Raw genomic sequence first — 20,143 nt, 5'->3', positions numbered from 1 at the left:
TTTTACAGGGGGAGCACATTCACACACCTAACCAATAGAACACAGTAACAACCATGCCCGAACCGGGACTCGAACCCAGGACGCCCAAGTCACGGGAAAGACGCGCTAACCCTACGCCAGGACGCCGGCTTTATCTTTGGATGCTTTGTGAATAAAGAAATGAAAATGATTAAAAGAGAAAAAAAAAATATAGGTTCCTTTATCTTTCCAAATCACATTATTTATTTCACTTTTTTATAATCTCTACTAATAATGGGCATGCGTGTGCGTGTGTGTGTGAGAGAGAGTGGGTGTGTTGCTTTTGTTATTGTTGTTGTTGTAAGTAAAGGAATATCAATTCTATGTTATACCTCTGTACTTTACATGAGAAATAAGAAAATGAAATTATTCTAGACGAAGAACAGAATGAAACGAACTGCTGTGTTTTTAATAGCATTATAATGTCGTGATAACCTTCGGGAAATTTTGTATATACAATAGCCAGAACAAATGTAAGTCTGTTAAACGTGTGATTTTAATGCCAGTCACAATTTAATACTAAAGAATATTTTGCTCAGGAAATAATAAATGTCAAGTCATGCATAAGAAATTTAATTGAAATTAAGCGCAACTAATACTCTTGCACACCAGCTGGTCACCAAAACCAGCTGGCTTTTTTTAACATAAACGTACTTATTTATCTTTTATAATAAAAAAAGATGAATATATAGCTGTATATTTACGATCTACATGAGAAATCATTTAACCTACAATTACCATACCTTAACTATACCTTTATAGTTAAGGTTTATACCTTTGATAACTGTATACTTTAAAGGCTAGATTTTCCGAAATTTTAATAAAATTTTTAATTCATTAAAAATTAAACTGAATTTTGAGGCTTTTCCATGATAACTTCAGAAGTTATAATTGCACAAAATTGGTTTCTATCAACATTCTAAAATTCAAAAAATTAACTTTTTTCTGATATTAATTTAACAATTTTGTAAAATTTTACTAGTTTTTAATAAGTGTTTATTTTATTTTATTTTTTGCTTGAGTTTCAATTATAGATTACATTGTTGACCTGAAATTCAAACCATTAGAAATTTAATTGCCGGATTTTTTTTCCATTGTTAAAAGCAAAGGATGGAAATTACTTCTAAGTGATTTAACTGAAATCAAATTAAACCACATTCCCGATAACATTCTGGTCACTAAAGGCCAAAGAACAATAAAAAGACAACTCAGAACAAATAATCAAATATGGTGATTGTCCTGGCTAACATCTGGTCTCTTAAACCATTTAGATATCTGTGGACTTATTTGAAATAAACTTGCAAACAAATTGTATTTTATTTCTGATTTTAAATCGAAATTTTATGTAGAAATAACTTGTTTTCAATTTCATTAGGATTTGGAAGAAATGCTGCGCAAATTTTAATTTCCTGTGAGATATTTCTTTGTTCCCACTTTTTTAACCTCAGCACAGTCAACAACCGCCATAAAAAAAAAACTGTTTGTATAAATATTATTTTAAACTCACTTATTTCTAGCTCGTAAGCCACTTTTCGGATGTTGACCTGGGAGCTGAAATATCCCTCCAAAAGGATTAAACACGTTGTTTATTCCACTTAGCAAGTAGGAGAACTACTCAACTCGCTGTCATAACGTCTCTTGCCTCTGACGCGTCATCCGTTATTGAAAATCCAGAGAAAAACTGTTTTGCAACAGTGGCTTAACGTCGTCATAATTCTCTTTTAAATTTTACTTAAAGTTTCCGCTAATTAAATAAATATTTAACAGGAACAAAATATTTCTATCTTTGTCATTGGCGACAGGTTAAACAAAGTTCATTGCTGACATTTTTACTTTCTCGTATAGGCAGTATAGAGATAATATAGTAATCGTCAAAAAATTCGGACTCGAGAAATTTTAACGGATCCCCACGTTTTAAACATTCCCCAGTTCGAAAAACATTTTTTTTGGAAAATGTTTGTCTGTTTGTGACAAAGATAAATCAAAAACGATTTGAGCTAGATGATTGAAGTTTGGTATACGGTCTTTACACCAAATTTACAATTTCTATCAAATTTTGCGTAAAATTCGTTCCTGGGAAATCTGTCTGTCCAGCTGTTTGAATATAAATTAGCACAACTACAAAATGAATAGAGCTATATAGATAAAATTCGATGCACAGATTTAAAATATATAGTGTAGACATCTATCAAATTTTGAACCAAATCCAACGACAGGTTGACTGTCTGTCGGTCTATAGTTTCAGAAATAAGTAAACGCAATGACTTAAATATATCAAATTTAGTATGCGAATTTGTGAATAAATTTCAGTTTTATGCCAACTTTTTGTTTCCATCGGTTGAGAAAGACATGTCAAAAACACAAATTCGATTTTTAGATACTATTAACGCATGCCAGGGATTAATCGCCAAATATCTCGCCAAGGAAGACACAACATATTCATTCAAAATGCTAAATCACGCCAAAAGTTAATATTTCGTAACTATTGTACGCCAATACAATATAAGGCTCTCTTTAGAGTGACAAGTTTATTAGAGAGTATGCGAGAATGTTTTGGGAAGACCAATCCAGCTGGTTTCATTTGGAATGAGATAATAGATTTAGCTTTTGAGATTTAAATTATATCGACACTACATATAGAATACAATTGAGAACACGTATTCCAAATTTATCATAATTATCATTTTATAATAACGTCTATAAAGTCTAAAACGTGGCGATTTGTCAAAATCTCGAGTTCGAATTTGTTAACAATTACTTTCTCTTCGTACACAAAAAAGTAAAATAATAATAATAATAATAACACTAGATAATCAATCATTGATGGATTAAGTCCAAAATTTTATACAGATTTTCAGTTCTGATAATAAAAACCGACTGTCGAATTTTATAACATCTGTATTGACAGTTTCTTTATCTTCCAATTTAATCCAAGTTTATCGCTTAGTTACATCATGTTTGGTATTGCTGTAAACAAGTTTCAATTCCTTAAGTAGTTTCTTTGTGTCTACTGTTTTCATTTTTATTTCCTTGGACTTCTATAGTCGTCTCTTTAAACGGAGCTTGGTTTCTTTTCTTCTCGGCTGGGGCTAGTTTGCAATTGGTTTCAGTCTGGCTAGCCTTAATAAATTGGCTGCCACTAACCTGTACGCACACAGGCATGCTTGTTATTTGCACAGTTTATTTAATTATATTGTCTCTTCTGTACTATACTTAGGAGATAGAAGGGGACATCTAATTAGGAAGAGAGTCCGAATCACGGGGATAAATCAAAGCTACGAATTTGTTCACCTTTAAATCCGATCTTCATATAGAATTGCCACATTTTCTGTCGATTGTCATAAATAAGTGCTGACTGTTGTGGCTTTTAGCTACCGACAGATATATTGGTGTAACACTAGTTCGGAATGCTTTATTAGAATGTTTTTCTATTGGTTGTTGAATTTTAAAGTAGTTTAATTATGATGAATTATTTATAATAAATTTAATTTAGTATTCATTATTTCGAATTATTTTACCAATTATTTATAGATTTAATTTTATTTATTTATTTTTTATTTATCCGATATTATTTATCATTATTTTCATTTCCTATTAATTTTACTTTTTTATAAATCTTTATATATTTGTGTGTGAGTAATCATAATTTTACAGATACGTGGGCAAAAAGAAGAAAATTTTGAAATTTTAACTTCAATTTATTTCACACAAGGTCATAGTAAATACAAAGAAAAAAGCGATAGAAGATGCATCAGTTTATATCGCGATATGAGAGCAAAAGAGATAGTAACTTTTCCCTACAGTGATTTTATTATAAGATTCTGCGAGGGATTTCTTTGCCACATGTCACTTTAGGCAAGGGAATCTGACTTATCTTTAATAGAATGTAGTAAATATTTCGAATATTTACCCCTTCGCTCAGTGCATAAGAAAATGAATAGCTATCAATTTTCTAGATGCGTGTTAGAATTAAATAAAAAATGGGAATTGGATCAGGAAATAAGGGAACATTTTAGAATCAAGTTAATACGAGCTTATTTAAAATAAAAGTCAGGAATTTAATTAAGATTTAAAAATATCATTATGCTCTCTCTCTCTCACATATATATATATATATATATATATATATATATATATATATATATATATATATATATATATATATATATATATATATATTAATCGTCTCTGCCGACCTGTTGGTTCGCCGGAAATATTGGTTAATAGTTTAATTAATTTCAGTTAAATTACTGTAAATTAAAATAAATGGTTAATAGTATGGTTAAATTAAAATAAATGGTTTCCTAAATAGTTTTTCCTTTTCCTTGGTAAAGATTTCGAATCTATCAATTGTCTTAGTTTGATTGTTTACATCTTTTTTTAAAAAACTATTTTGTCACCTGAAAAGACATACTTCTTTCCTTCTACTTACATTCTGAAGTTGAAATTCTCCCTTGATATCGGAATTTTCGATACTGTCGTTATCCGACCATTTTCGACAACGAAAATAAATGGACTAATTTTATTACCAAACTAGCTGCTGTTGAAGACATGTTGGCCATCGAACATATTAATGATGTTTAATATCAGTTAAATATCTTGTGCATAACCTGATGCTCATGATTTCCACAACAAAACATTTAAAAAAAGAAATCAAGTTGGAACAAACCATAGACCCATGTTACCCTATTCCTTTGGGCAAGATTTTTTAAATGATTTTTGCATTTGGAACAGATTTAATCAGGTGATGGACAGGTGATATTACATAAAACATTAATTGATGAATGAGGTTTTATTAAATTCATTATTATAAAGACAAATAAAATTCAACAACTGACAAATTAAATTTGCCATATGGGAAAACGGTTATATGACGAACCTTAGCTGTGAAATGTACCCAAGGGATTACCATCGTTATACAAATTCTGTTTATTGTGAGCATAAACTGCCTTAATGGAGTCAAATCCCATGTCGTCATAGTGAAGAATTAGTATCTCAATAATCTATTTCAAATTGAATGTTATCTTCAATATAGCTTCACATTGATTCCTCATACATATTGTGCAGATTTTATTATTGTTATTATTATTCCATATCTTTTGTAGTTGTGGGATGAAAATTTCAAGAATAGAAAAATTCCAACAGTTTTTAAATATACATAAAAAAAATATTAGTCTTAACATCTCACTATTATTTTTAAAAAAATAATTCTTAAGATAAGACATGAACAACTGATTATGATTATGAAAGCATACTCTTTCTACCTTCAATTTGTATCAAAATTATACAGACTTTATATGCATTTTCATTTGGCGACATATCTATTTGCATTTCGCTTCATTTCTTTCACTTCTGTACCAACTTTCAATGAAGAAATAAAATTATGTGATTAAATATTTAATGTAACAATGAAACGATCTGAATCTCTTTGCAACAATGAACTATATATTATTCAAAACTACTCAAAAAAAGTATTAAAAATTGTCAAAATTCAAAAATAAATTGCCTTGCAAGTAAACGGATAAAAATAAAATATTTTATTTATATTATATATATATATTGAACTTTAAAATGTTATAATCAATTTTGTGGAACAATATTTCAGTAGTTAGTGTGGGAAAACACAAAAATCTTGCTTAATTTTTAAGTATCTAATATTTAAAATTAAAAAAAAATGCTTAGAGGTATACACTGAAGCTTCTAAAGTATATATGTGCTAAATATGATAGTTCTAGGTAAAACAATCTTCCTTGTAGAGTGCAACAGCAGCCATTATCCTGTATTAATATACAAGAATTTGAAGTAACTTTAGTTTCATTTTTAACAATATCCGCATGGTTTACAATATCTTTTGCCTTTATCATTAGAAAATTTCATTTGTAAGTTATTTACAATATGATAATTATCCTCATTTTCTTAGTTATTACATTTATGAGTTTTTAAGAATTACGTTTCTTTTTCTTATAAAAATAAAATTTTCTATGCATAACGACAACTTAATTTTTTAGTAATACTTTTTCTCCAATATTATGGATGAATTTCAGATTGAATTTTGAATCGGAATATATAATTTACATTGAACTTCTACAACAAAATCAATATAATAAAAAGCCCCTACAACAAAATGTTATAAATTGATTAACTGACAAACTCCTTCATCAAAACATAAGATTAATAAATTTAGTTACTTAATTCATCTAAAATAAAATGAAAAAATTATTAAAGCAAGTGAAGGACAAGAATTATTTTAAAAGTGACAGAACAAGAATTATTTTATAAAAACGATTTTATTTACAATTTCATAGATTATAAATATTATGATACACTGCGGCTCATATTTGAAAAACCTATACCAATACATGTTACTATAACTTTATGAGTTCCTAATTGCAAATTTTCATCTTTCTCAGTTTCTAATTTCATTCTTAGCTGTAAAAAGTCTTCAATGTGTCGCAAAAATTGTATACTAAAAAGGGAAAAAAAAGAAAAAAAATTAAATCAACAAATTTTATCAAACAATTATCCATAATAAAAATATTACAAAACATATCCTTCAAAAGAACAATGGTAAATGAATACAAATACTTAGCTCAAAATGACATTTTAATAAATTTTATGAATTATTAACATTTAAATACAAATCTATATAAATCAGAGAAATTTATAAATAATTTGTACACAGTAAAACTCTTAAGGAAGTAAATATTTCTTTGGTTTTTCTCAGATATAAAGATTTTAGTTAAAAGCTTGTAAAAATTAATTAAAAACTGCTTTTTAAATTAAAAATTATGTTTCTACGCATGAAAAAGATTACTTTGCCTTCAATATTGACATTATCTTTCCATGAAAATATTGTAGATATTTTACAAATGTTAAAATTTTGCTACATAGTTTTGTTATATATTTTTTATCTTTAATTAAAAATTATTATTTATTTACAGAAAAAAAATAGCAGTTGCTAGCTATTAAAAATTGTTTTGTGCAACGGATATTTGCGATCACTTATTTTAATTAAAAAAAAAGCAGACAATAAGAATTTTGCATTTATTTATTATGCAAGCTTATTTTGTTTGAAGTAGAATGCAGGTTCGAAGATATAGATGGGACATTTTACATTTTAAAATTAATTTTAATATCCATTCCGGGAAAGCATAATTATTTACAAGCAGAGATGCGGACAAGGCACATCCGCCACAGCCTGGAACAAAAGCTGAAGTAAGGAAGGAAGGAGGGCACGAAACAAATGATCAGTAGTCTTATATAACATGGGATTTCCAGCCACGTGGTGATTGAATACACGTGTTGACCTTTGACAAGGGCAACAGACAGATAATTTTCACTTGATACATACTACTGATTGTGCAGTAATTTTTACACAGCTTCATACGGGAAATAGGATCAGGAAACAAGAGAACACTTTAGAACACACCCAACATGGGCCGAATTAGGCATAAATTTTAGGAAATTAATTTAGATTAAGTTAGATATTAAATATCATTACATACACATATTATATTATATATATATATATATATATATATATATATATTGTAAAACAATTTATAAAATTTAGAATAACCATATATATGTCTGTACTCTTTTCTAACTTTTAAATATATATGTCTATAAAAAGCATTTACTTACATGATCATTTTCATTTCTTTGAGTTCTAATAATAAACATACTTTTTCTTTCTCGCATATACCATAAACAGTTGGTTTAATGTATGATAATTGTTATGTGTATTTTAAATTTTATCCACAAGTACTTAAACTTCTTGTTCAATATAAGTTTAAGATAGTGAGTTATAATAAATAGATATAAAAATATTTTCATTTCCAATTATGCTGATATATCAGCCAGTATTAAATATTATACATAATAAATTCAAAAAATTACACTTACGTATAAGGAGACAATGGGCCTGTTTTAAATTTTGATACATCTGTAGGACCTAGAGCCATCAACAAGCAAACTAAACTCTGGTTATTCGAATCTACACAACCACCCTATAAAAGGATAAATCACCAATTTGATAATTCTTACAATTTAATCATAATAAATATTCATGATTGCAATAAAACATTGAACTGCTCTGAACATAACAGAAATTACACATAAAAAGAAATATAGTGAAACATCATTCGATTTGTGGATTTGACAAGAGTGTCACGGAGTTCTTGAACTCAAGTTTCTTAACCTCCATATGTAACAGATGAATAATGACATAGCAATGAGATTATTTTGAAGATGTTTAAAAAATACCATTCATATGGCTTTTTAAGAAACTGATGTAAATGATGTTTGAATAAGGACATATTATTTAAATTTTAATAAATAACTTTAATTATTACAAATTTAATGCTGCTGATAGAAATTCATATAAATTTATTAATTTTAAAGCTTTTAACATAAAAATAACATCTTATTATATAGTACTGAAAGCAATAATTAAATTTTTAAAATAAACTTTTATCATGAAAGTGTAAAAAATCCATGCCTTTATTGCCTAATTAAACATTTCTTATTTTATACATGTAATGTTCATGTAAGTAGGCATTTAATTAAACACACCTTTAATTATTATTTGATGAGCTCACTGTCTCTGAGTATTAATAAGTAATATGAATTATATTTGAATGCTTTTTCACAAGCAAAATTAATTCAGTTTTTCAATAGAGCTCACTGCATCTTTAAACAAAGGTGGTATAATTTCTTTATATTCTCTTCATCATCACTAAAATTAGCATTAGATCATTTATCTTCTATTAATTAATGAATTGTGAATAATTTCAAAGTCATGGTACAGTAATACAATTGCTAATTGAAGTGATCTTTGTTCTCAGAAGATTATTATCTTCTTGCATACTGAACATAAGCCATAAATTCAAATTTTATATCTTCTGCTTGGGATAAAAAAGGGCTTTATTGTTCAAAAGCTTAAAATTTAACTGAGACTGTAATGAAATAACAAATAAGAAACCTATAAACTTTATTTGATTGTATGTTTTAATAAATAATCATTTCAATTAATACAACATTTCTATGGCTTAAATAAAAAAAATAATAAATTAATTAATTAATATTCATATTATCAAACATATAAGAAGTTACATATCAGAGGATTTAAAAAAATATTTTTTTAAAAGGGGACAATAAGAAAAAGTCAACATATTTTGAGGGAAGAGAAGATTTTGGACTATAAAGAATCAATCGAATTAAATAATTCTTAAGATAACAATGCATTCTGAATTCGATAGGTGAAACTATAAACATGAGTATCAAATTTTTAATCAACTATTTCAAAATTTTCTTAACTAATATTACAAATCTATATCACTAACTTTACAATAGACTGAAATATTACAAAGCTGTTACTGAAAAATTTTACAAAATGTACAGATTATGTACAAAACAGAAGCTGTATAAATAAGAACCACATAAATGATCTGATAAAAAATAAGCTGTTAAAAGTGAAATAATAATAATGGGAAAAATTAAAACAAAATCTCTGTGTGTGTGTGTGTGTTTTTAGACACACATAAAATAATATAAATAAAATGCCCAACAATACAAAACTGAGGTCAAAATATTTTGTAAACATTATTGAATGTGAACCATTCCCTTAACTAACAATATTTTCTACATACTAATTCTTTTCTTTTTAAAAAATGTATTTTAAAGAAAAGTCCCTTAAAAAAGCAAACTTCTTTATCACCAGGAATCATAATTATATTTATTCCAACAAATCATTTCAAATGTTCAAATGTCATGTTCAAAACTCAAATATAATTAAAAACCTAAAGAGAATATCTTTAATCCTTGACATTTTGTATTCTTAATCAAAAACTGCAACAGAAGATAGACACTATTTATTTTCTTACATGAAAATACCAAATAAAATTAAACTGAAAATCTGAACATTACACATTTGTAAAAGTATTAGGGTTCCTTTAAAGTAGTGGAATGGGAAAGGGAGGCATGAGAAGTAGAAAAATTTTGCTGCTACATGTTCTAATCAACATAAAACACAACTAAGGAAGGTCTCCAAATCGAAATTCCTTCTCAAAAGCAACCATATAAAAAAAGAATAAGATATTTCAGACATGGATTACAGAAAGGAAGGTCACCATATTCCCCTTTTATAATAAATTATCCAATATTTTGTAAGTTTTGCTTCAAATCACATGCATTAGATCAAAAATTATTAAATGCAAAATAAACAAATGCATTATATTATAAATTGATTTTAATAACAGCTTTTAATTATCTTCAGTTAAAATAAATCCTTATTAAGATTCAGTGTTTGAATAACTAAATGATTTTAAGAAATATTCTAATTTCTTCAAGTATATGTTTAAGTCACTTCTACACAAATGTTTTGGTTCTTTCTAAAAGCATTTTATATAATTGGATTAAGATTTAACTAATACTTAGAAATGTTGTTTTTATATATATTGAGTGTCCCATATCTAACAAAATTATTTTATAAATTAGGAAATATATAATTCCAAATACAGTGGACCCATTCCTATTAAATAAGAAGGACTATAATAAAAATGACAAAACCGACTCAATGGTTCATCTGTTAAGGACCACTAAATTCTAAAACTTTTTCCAAAATATACTTACTCTGTTTATTTCTTCAAAGAGATTAAAACATGATTGTTTGGCAACATCTTCTGGAACTACAAAATCATCTCCTGATCCTGATGGCTTTGATATTGCTTCAGCTGAATAGAAAACTCCTGTAGTACTTTCAGCAATCAAAGTTAAGCCAAAACCAGGTGATCTGTAAAAAAGTAATAGATATTTAATATATATATATATTAGTGATAAAATTTTAATCAGAAAAATAGAGATATAGAATGCTTGATAAAGATTATTGCATCCTTATATATTAATTAAAAAATAATCATCTGAAAAATTAAAGCAATAAATGTCACTGAAAAACTTCTTATTTTTAAATTACATAAAACTATATTATATTATTAACAGAAACAAATAAAATTGATACAAACGCAATTCCCATTGTTGCAACTGCTTAACCTTTATGTTATCCATAAATAAAATTACAAATATTTACAAAAAAAAAAATTGTAATATTCAAAATCAATATCTCTGTTTAACATTTTCTTAAAACAGAAAATATTAAACGAAATGATCTTACCAATATCTAAAACTGCTCATTTTTCTAAATTCTAATCATTAATATTTCTAAAGTGAGATAAAAACTGTTTTCTAATGTTCGTCTGTATTATAATAAAAGAAATGGAAGCTCTTTATGCTTTAAGGAGAATATGAAAGTAATTTCTTCCCTTCCACATATCTGATTACTTTTTTTTATATTATTACAATTTTTTTTTTCAACTCAACATATTTACAAACTAATATTTTTTGTATTAATTTTTGCTAGGTAAGCAAAAAAGGAAATTATTTCTTTGAGTTTTGTTTGATGCTATAACTGAATGAGCCAACAAAAGCCAAGGAAAAGTTATTTACATTGAAGCCATTTGAAAAATTATTTACATTATTAATCATTTTTTTTCTAATCATTTTTTTTATGTTCCTAGAAATAAATTACCAATAGTTTTAATGATGAATAAAATCATTCTATTGTTTTATTATTGACTAACTGATTTCAGCAACTAGATGTTTTTCCAGGAATATTGATTATATTTAATTTCCTTTATATTGTTTGGATATAACTACACATCTATAATTCTAACTAGTGATTGGACATTGAAGCTATGTTATTTTTATTGCTTTATATATGTTCTATTCATTATATAAAATAACTTTTCTAATAAAGACAGTATTGAGGCATCATAACTTTATTAAAAGCCTAAATGTGCAGTTCCTTTATCTGCTAAATTAAGGCACACTGAAACTTCATTTTTTATATTCGTTTTGTAAACTACACAGATATTAAACAGAATCCTTCATCTTTAGTTTTCAACAATAAAAGAAAATGACATGATTAAACACTCCATGAAATATTGAAAATGGTTTTCATTTCAGGGCAACAATTTAATTTGTTGGAAAACAGGGAAAAAAATTAAAAAATTGTTAAAAGAAATTCAGAAAAAAAAGTTGCATATTTAATAATTTTGAAACAAATTTCATTTTTGTAAATATTTTTTGAAGTTATTGAGAAAAATACCAAAATTAAGCCTAATGTTTAATCAATTGAAAATGTCAAAAAAAAATCACACTGTCACAATCAAAAATCACTCCAAAGCACATATGTGTCAAATCTGGTAACTGTAGGTCAAATGGTCTCGTTTTTACAGCACCAACACACAAATCTCAAACATATACAGAAATATTGATTGAAAAATCAAAGTTAACATGAAACTACACTTAACTTTTGAAATAAATCCTAGAATTCAAAAACATCCTCGTACAACAGAGATTCTTACTTGTTTATTTTAACAGTCCCTTGCTTTACTAGGGGATTTTTAGATTACACAAAATAAGGGTTAGTCTGCTGATTTTTAAATTAAGTCCAGATCGCCAAGCTCCATTATATATAAAATGGCAAGGTTTGTCCAAAATAATTGGAGATAGTTTGCATATTTTATTTATTTATTGGCAATTTATCACAGATTCCGAAAAAGTAAACAAGCACTTTGGGAACATGTGAAAGAAACATGAAAATGCTCCCTCTTTAATTTAATTTAGAGATAAGAACAATAGCCTTCTTTAATTACTTATGAAACAAATTGTTTACTTTGATTAATAATCAAATACAAATCATATACGAGATTAGTGAACAGGATAAAGGAAAAAATGATCTGCTAAATAATTACAATAGTAACAGATTAGTTCAAGGAGTACTAATCAATATGTATTACAGATGTATCAAGTCATATGAAAAGAATTCCAGCTGATACAAATCTCAAGTATGAATAGATATGAAAAAAAAAAAAATTGTGAAAAATATATGTTGCATGCATTATGTCTGAGCATCTTTTATTTATAAATTAATAAGTATTTAATTGGCATTCAGTCTACTTGTAACTTTAAAAATTGTTTGATTTATGTTATTCAATTTACAAAAAATAGAAATTTAGGGAATTTAACTAGTTAATTAATTTTAACAGAAATTAGTGTTGTTTTTGACATTTAAATGAAAACTCAAATGCAAATTTAAAAACATAATGTGTAACTAACAAACTGGAAATTGGATGTACTCCTAAACCTGTTACAAATTATCTCATGTGAATGAACTAATTCTTTTTTTTTATTTGTATATTTTAATTGCACGCATTGGCAGCTTATGTTAAAAAATATATATTTTAATAAACAAAAACTTTTAAAGTAAAATAAAAAAAGCTTGGTTGATGATTCTTGCTTTTAATGTTATTTGAACATTCCTTGGAAATGTTCTAATTGAATCTTACACAAAAAAAATGTGAACATTAAATCCACAATCATGTTTACAATATCAATTTCTGACATCTGTCCCCGATTAAAATGTTAAAAATAACAATTATGCAAAGTTGCATAAATTACAATAAAATTGCATAAGTTAAATAAAGTACAATTAATGCATTTGATAATTTGTTGCTTTTGAATTTAAAAAAAAAAAAAAACTAAGAATATTTCTTGGAAAAAATCAAATTTGCAATAATTTCAACAAATAAAGTAATATTTTTTATCCTGATATACATCAAATGTATGACTGATTTCAAAATACTAAGCCACAGAGGGTTAATAGTACATGGAAAGTTGTGAGGGAATAAATTATAGAAGTATGAAGAAATATATATTTCTCTGGCCTTTGAGGAAGACTTCTAGAAAACAACAATTTTCATTAAAAAAAAATTTCATCACATACAATATTTATAACTTGAAATTAAAACTAAATTCTGCTAAAATATTTCAGTTATTTTTTATATGCACATACAATCTACATACAACATGGTGTCAAAGCCTGCAACTTTTTCTGTAATATCAACTTGAGCTGTGATTAATATTAAAATAAAAAATAGGTTTATTAAAAATCACTTACTTCCCAGAATGCTTTCCTTTGTAATGGTCTGTATAAATATATACATCAGGTAGAAACTTCAACAATAAACCTTTGGCAGAATCTACCATTCTACTAGACATTGCAGGAGAAACCCTAACTGAATATGCATAGCCTCTTATCCTCTTAATCTTTCCAGGATCTAAACACTTGACAGGACGAATAGTATTCACGATTGGACAGCGAAACAACACTTCACCGCCTCCTTCTGGTGGTAAGCCACGGCCAATAATTTTTATCTCAAGATTTTCATCATTCAAAATAAATCTTTTTAATATTGGAAGCGAGGAATGCATGATGGCATCAACCTTAAATTAAAAAATGAAATTTAAATAAAACAAGGAGGAACAAATCTAAAAGGAAGATTTCAGTCACAAACTGAAAATAATTTAATAGCCATCGTAATTAACCATAAAATAGCCAAACTGGCATTTTGCATACTTAATGTTGAGTTCAGTGAGTCATATTTTTTAAACATTTTTTCTTACAAAAATATAAATAACATAGTTTCGGAGATATCAGATTGCATCTTCAAAAATAGGATTTATCTACTTTAACTCAATCAGCCATGCAAATTCTATACTGGTGAGCCAGTTTCTGTTTTAAAAGAGCAGTGCAGGATGTAGAGTTATTACTACGGATGCCCTCACTTTACATTCTGCACCTCACTTTTGGAAATAGTAACTAACAAGCTAGTATAGAATTTGTATGGCTGATTAGACCAGTTTAGAAGTATAAGAATAAAAAAAAAAAAAATCATTATTCAGTGCGACTGCTTATTAGACCTTAGCAATTTGAAATTCATCTGTCAAATAATATAATAGCTTATTACAAGTTTCAGATATCAAATCAAGCAACAATTTCAATAACAAAATTTCAATTAAAATAAAATTCACACTGCATGTTGTTTTCTTTCATAATTATTTTTAAATAATTCATTTTCTAATTGAAATTATTATTTTTATTAAAAATTTTAAAAACTTATCAATAAATTTATATTTTATTAAAATACAGCGATAAAATGTTACAATTTCATTTTTTATAACTAGCAAAAACATTTGTATGTGATTAAATAAGTAGGTTCTATACCAATATTTTAAATAAAATCAAACTATGATGAGGAAGGAAAGAGACTTAAAATTTCAGTTATGCTCAAAAAATTGATATGAAATTGCAGCTACTATAACTAATACCATATTCATATTAATTCTTTAAAAATAAAATTTTGCAAATTCAGCGCACTTGAGAACATTATGTCATGAGTGTAACATTCATAGAATGGATTTTAAAAACTTTTCTTTCTAATTATTTAACTTTGATTCCTTGATTGACTTTTTAAAAATGTACACATTTCTGAATATTCTTATTCAAACTAATTAACATCTATCTGCACAATTCCATAGAAAGAAAATATAAAATTTCTTCAAGTATAAGAAATCAAAGCTAGTTACACTGGATTAACATTAAAATACAACTTACTCTATTAGTTTTAGAGGAGCGGAGAATATATTTTTTGAATATATTCACATAAGCTCAATAAATTAAAAATAAAAATCACTAATAACAAAAATTAAGATTTCTTTGCAAGACAGCTACTAAAATTGAGAATTTTTAGACCAAAAAAAGATTATAAAGCCATATTGTTGCACCAATTTCCCTTCTCTTCCCTCTCAACTCTTCAGAATTTTAAGAAAAACTCTTTCAAAAAATTATCTCAATTTCATATATTTCATTATAATTAGTGAATGGAAATTATCTTTATATACCATAAAATTAAAACCTCAGTTTTTAGTTTATAATACAGTTTATTTTATATACAGACTAGTGCTATAATACACACAAAAATTTTCTTTCAAAAATGGAATAAAAAATATAGTTTTAGAATTCTGCTTTAAGAAAAAAAAACAAATATATGGCTATATGATCAAACAAAAAAAATTAATTCTGTATCTTTATTTTATAATGTGTTTTTCATAAGTAGTCAAAATAGAAATGGGAAAATATATAGGATTACTCAAAATCACCAATTAATATCTTCATAGTCCAATCATATAATTTGACTCTTTCAGTAGAATAAGAATTCATAAATAATAAATATTTAGTTCTATAATTGGTAAGAGCTTTCATTCTGCATCATTTTATCAATATTAACATAATTGAAAATAACATATAACTTATAATAAATAACATTATGTTTGGATTCATGCTTAAGTTATTCATTGGTTCAAAGAATTAAAATAAGAGCATTTTAAAGAAAAACTTTAACATTTTTTTTTATTTCTATATTGATTTTTATAGACTGTTTAATTATGAAATCAGAAATAAAAGGTCCAATTAAAACATATAAATTAAAAAGATTAAAACAAAAAGTCAATATAATATTACTTTATAGTTATACCAGTCTATTACCAAAGATAATATGAACATATCTTTTCCATCATCATTTCAGAGAAAGAAATAAAGAAAATACTTACTGAAGGATCAATGCTGTCATTAGTCACTCCTTTCAAAGTAATATGAAGAGGTTTCTTGCAGAAAGGAGCAAGACACAATAAAGCCTCCAAGTAATAACCAATAGCTCTTCCAATGCAACAATCATGTTGCTGTTTACCTCCGAGCAATAAACCAGGTTTATATTTTACAACAGTACCTAAATAATAGATAAATAAATTTTCAAATAAATATCTTCAATTAAAATAAATTTCTGTTTTTTATAATGACAACACTAAGAAACATGCTTTGCTGTAAATCAGCATAACAGAAATATGCAAATACAATAAGCATATCATAATGCAGACATCACTAAAGAGGTTTAATAATTGCTTTTGCTATTAATTAGCTTTGAAAAAATAGAAGATTGATTATTCTGAAAGTTATGTTTTAATAGCACTGCAATATCATGAGACTTGATAATTAGGATGATTCGTATATAAAATTAACAGAACAGATATATGGCTATTAAAATAATTCAGTATTTGCTGTCTGCAACATTTTGATGGTTAAAAGTATTTTCTGATTACCGAAGTTGCTTAAAGGTAAATACAGCCAATAATCTTGGAGAACCAATAGATTGCCAAAAGTGACAAATATATAATCTTTCTTCATATAAAGATAAATGTATGTTTGGGTATGTGAGCTGATACTCTGCATGCTTGGCTATTTGACCTAGATTTGGTCAAAGAACACAAGAATTCTAGCTACAAATTTGACAAATATATATTATCGAGGATAGGATATGCATTTTGAAGCTTTTTTTTTTTTTTTTTTTTTTTGTAGAATTTTAACTAATTTAAAATGAAACAAAATTTAAACATTTTTCCACAATAGCTTCCAAAAACATTACAGCATGAAAATGACTTTTATACCTTAAAATTCAAAATAAATAAAAAAATCTTTTCAATAATTCCAATCTTTTGCTATATAAATATTTTATCTATATTTAATCAATTTTTAAAAATATGTTAAGTATATTTTCTGACAAGGAACACAAGAATTCTGAATGAATATTAAAAGCAATAACACATAAGAATTCAGGATTAAAATCAAAGTTATTGATAAAAGGCATAACAAAGTTGCAAATATTTTTTAACTTTTATTTAACAATCAAATTGCTATCCTGTTCTTAACACAAAGAATTGCCAAGACAAATTTCTGAAAAGTAACTGATACATTTTCTAAATTCTGATAAATAATTCTTAATCTGTAAAAAATAGTAATTTATATTTAAAATGTTACTAACATGAAGAAAATGCCAAATGTTACATTATTATAGGTTTGAAATTAAGTTACATTGATAAAAGGTTAGAAGTAACAAAGTGTGTTAATTTTTTACATGCCATTTAAGAAGCCATATTAAGAACATGTTTAAAATATTCAATTAAATATTTTCAAATATTTAATTAAATATTTTAGCAACCATTAAGCCCAGTGAATTAGATAGTTGCCAAGAGGAGTTAGTATTATAAAAAAGACATCATTAAAAAGATTTAGCAATTGTTCTAAAAGCAAATGTTATTATTATCATCCCAATCCTCAAAGGTTTTTAAATTAATGAAAAAGATATAAAAAAAAAGATTTTTTGATCATGTTTTTCATGGCTCTCACAAATAAACAGAAATAGTATAAATATAGTAATTAGCCTTTTTCTTTTAGAATAATCATAAACTACATATTTACAATAGCATTGTAAGAAAAAAATTAATCAGTATTTTTAAATTTTCATCCTTAAAAAGAAATACTTTAATCCCTAACTAATAATTATGTTCAGCACTTTAATTAATGAAGCAGTTACAATCAAGTTTGAACTTTGCTACACGCACACTTTGTTGTAAGCACAACTAGAATAGACACAATACTGGTATATTATAAAAGTGAAAGTATAATATTTGATACACTACACCCTATAAAATTGATACATTTGATATATATTTTGTTTATTACCTCCCAAACAGAAAATTGCCCAATATTCTTATCATATACAATATATTGTTAAATAATAACATTGTTTCTATAAAAAATTATCAAAACAATTGTCATGTGAAAAGAAAAAAAAAATGAATACAAAATAAACATAATTCGTCAAAATATATGCAAGAACAATCGTTATTTGACATTGGAGATTAAATCAAAGATATCAAATTACATAAATAATTTTATATACTTTTAAATAATTCTTCTACATTTTTTTAAAGCAGAACTCAATATTATCTATTCATTGATTAGCAATAACAGCACAACTATATTACACGAATATTCAATAAAATGACACACATTATATCTTTCTATTTAACATCAGAGAAAATACTTTGAGTATATTTTAAGAAATTTCAGAAATTGAAAAGCATTATAATTTTTAACAGCAATTTTCAGTTTTTATAACTTATTCTGCCTAGGCAAAAATTAACTGTTTTACCAAATATTATTTAAGAAATTGTAATAAAATATACAGCCGAAACATGTAATTATATCTTACGATAAAAAGCAGTACCATCAGTTTATATAATAGAGAAATTAACATATTGAACGTACCTGTTTCATTAACAACAATCACTGAACCATCGGTAATTATGTCTAACAACTTCAAAAAACTGTGCTCATAATCTAAATTTGAAACAAAAGGAGGTTAAGAAAAATAAAAAACAATATATATATAATTAATTATTCCATAAAATGTTTAATATAAAATGAATCGTTTTAAAGAGAAATGAAAAAAAATTACCATTTACACCAGGTTCATCAGAAGTATCTCGTATATTTTTTATTTGTATCGGTTTTCCACTAATAGTGGATAAAATCAGCCTCTGACGAAAGTAATTACTACCGTGAAACGTCAAAATGCTCATAATTAAAAGTCACAATTGCTTCAAATACACGTGTTGATCAAAATTTGTTTATATTTTCAAACAAACGTCGTGCGGTCTAAAGTGTTGCCACTACAGACGACTTCGAAAATAATTTAATAACTATGGTTCGTTTCTTTGCATGTACAGACTACTTGGATTCGAGAACCAAAAATAATAATAATAATAATAACGTTTTGAAAAAATAACGTTACAACAATACTTGCTAAAGTACAAAGGAGTACTTTAGGAGGTGTTGGTTTAAGCATTACTTTCTGGGCTTTTATTTGCAACACAAATTTAAGAACTTATTTCAAAGTAAGAATGGATTCGTCTGAAAATCAACTGTAAGTCGGGAGAAAGAGATAATTTACGTTTGAATGTTTTATTTACTAAATTCGAATATCACAAAATAGGTTCCAAAATTAAGGAAGAAAGACTTCGTAATTTTGAGCTATGCTTAGATTATGAGGATGAAATTTCGTCAGTACCGCAATAGTCAAATCAACTTGAGTATGTTATAGATTCTTGGCATCGGAGTATTATTACAGATAGAATTATACGTAGGATTTCCAGTATGGAACTTTCCACAAATACATATCCGAAGTCTGAACCTCTGAGCACCACATGATTTTTCATATCAAAGCCATGTTAGCAGCGAAACTGTTGATATTTTTTTTACATAAAAGATGTAGGCTTTAGAGGTATGAGACGCGTTAGGATAGAACCTGGGACCTTTTGGTTAGCAGTC

The 20,143-nt window shown here is 26.3% G+C and overlaps 1 protein-coding gene across 1 annotated transcript; it reads right to left on the bottom strand.

Moving 5' to 3' along the window:
* Positions 1 to 6,333: 6,333 nt before the first annotated feature.
* Positions 6,334 to 19,477, bottom strand: LOC129975810 (RNA 3'-terminal phosphate cyclase-like protein). The gene is made up of 7 exons (XM_056089033.1): positions 19,272 to 19,477; positions 19,082 to 19,153; positions 16,528 to 16,703; positions 14,036 to 14,361; positions 10,651 to 10,810; positions 7,924 to 8,027; positions 6,334 to 6,484 (listed from the first exon to the last, which is right to left on the bottom strand). Exons 1-7 carry the CDS (start codon positions 19,393 to 19,395, stop codon positions 6,334 to 6,336), a joined length of 1,113 nt encoding a protein of 370 aa, XP_055945008.1. The 5' UTR covers positions 19,396 to 19,477.
* Between the last annotated feature and the right edge of the window lie 666 nt (positions 19,478 to 20,143).

The sequence above is a fragment of the Argiope bruennichi genome, chromosome 7 (assembly GCF_947563725.1).
Source record: "Argiope bruennichi chromosome 7, qqArgBrue1.1, whole genome shotgun sequence".
In the NCBI taxonomy this organism is placed as follows: domain Eukaryota; kingdom Metazoa; phylum Arthropoda; class Arachnida; order Araneae; family Araneidae; genus Argiope; species Argiope bruennichi.
Note: the sequence above shows the minus strand (reverse complement) of the source record. Positions and strands in the feature narration are given on the sequence as shown.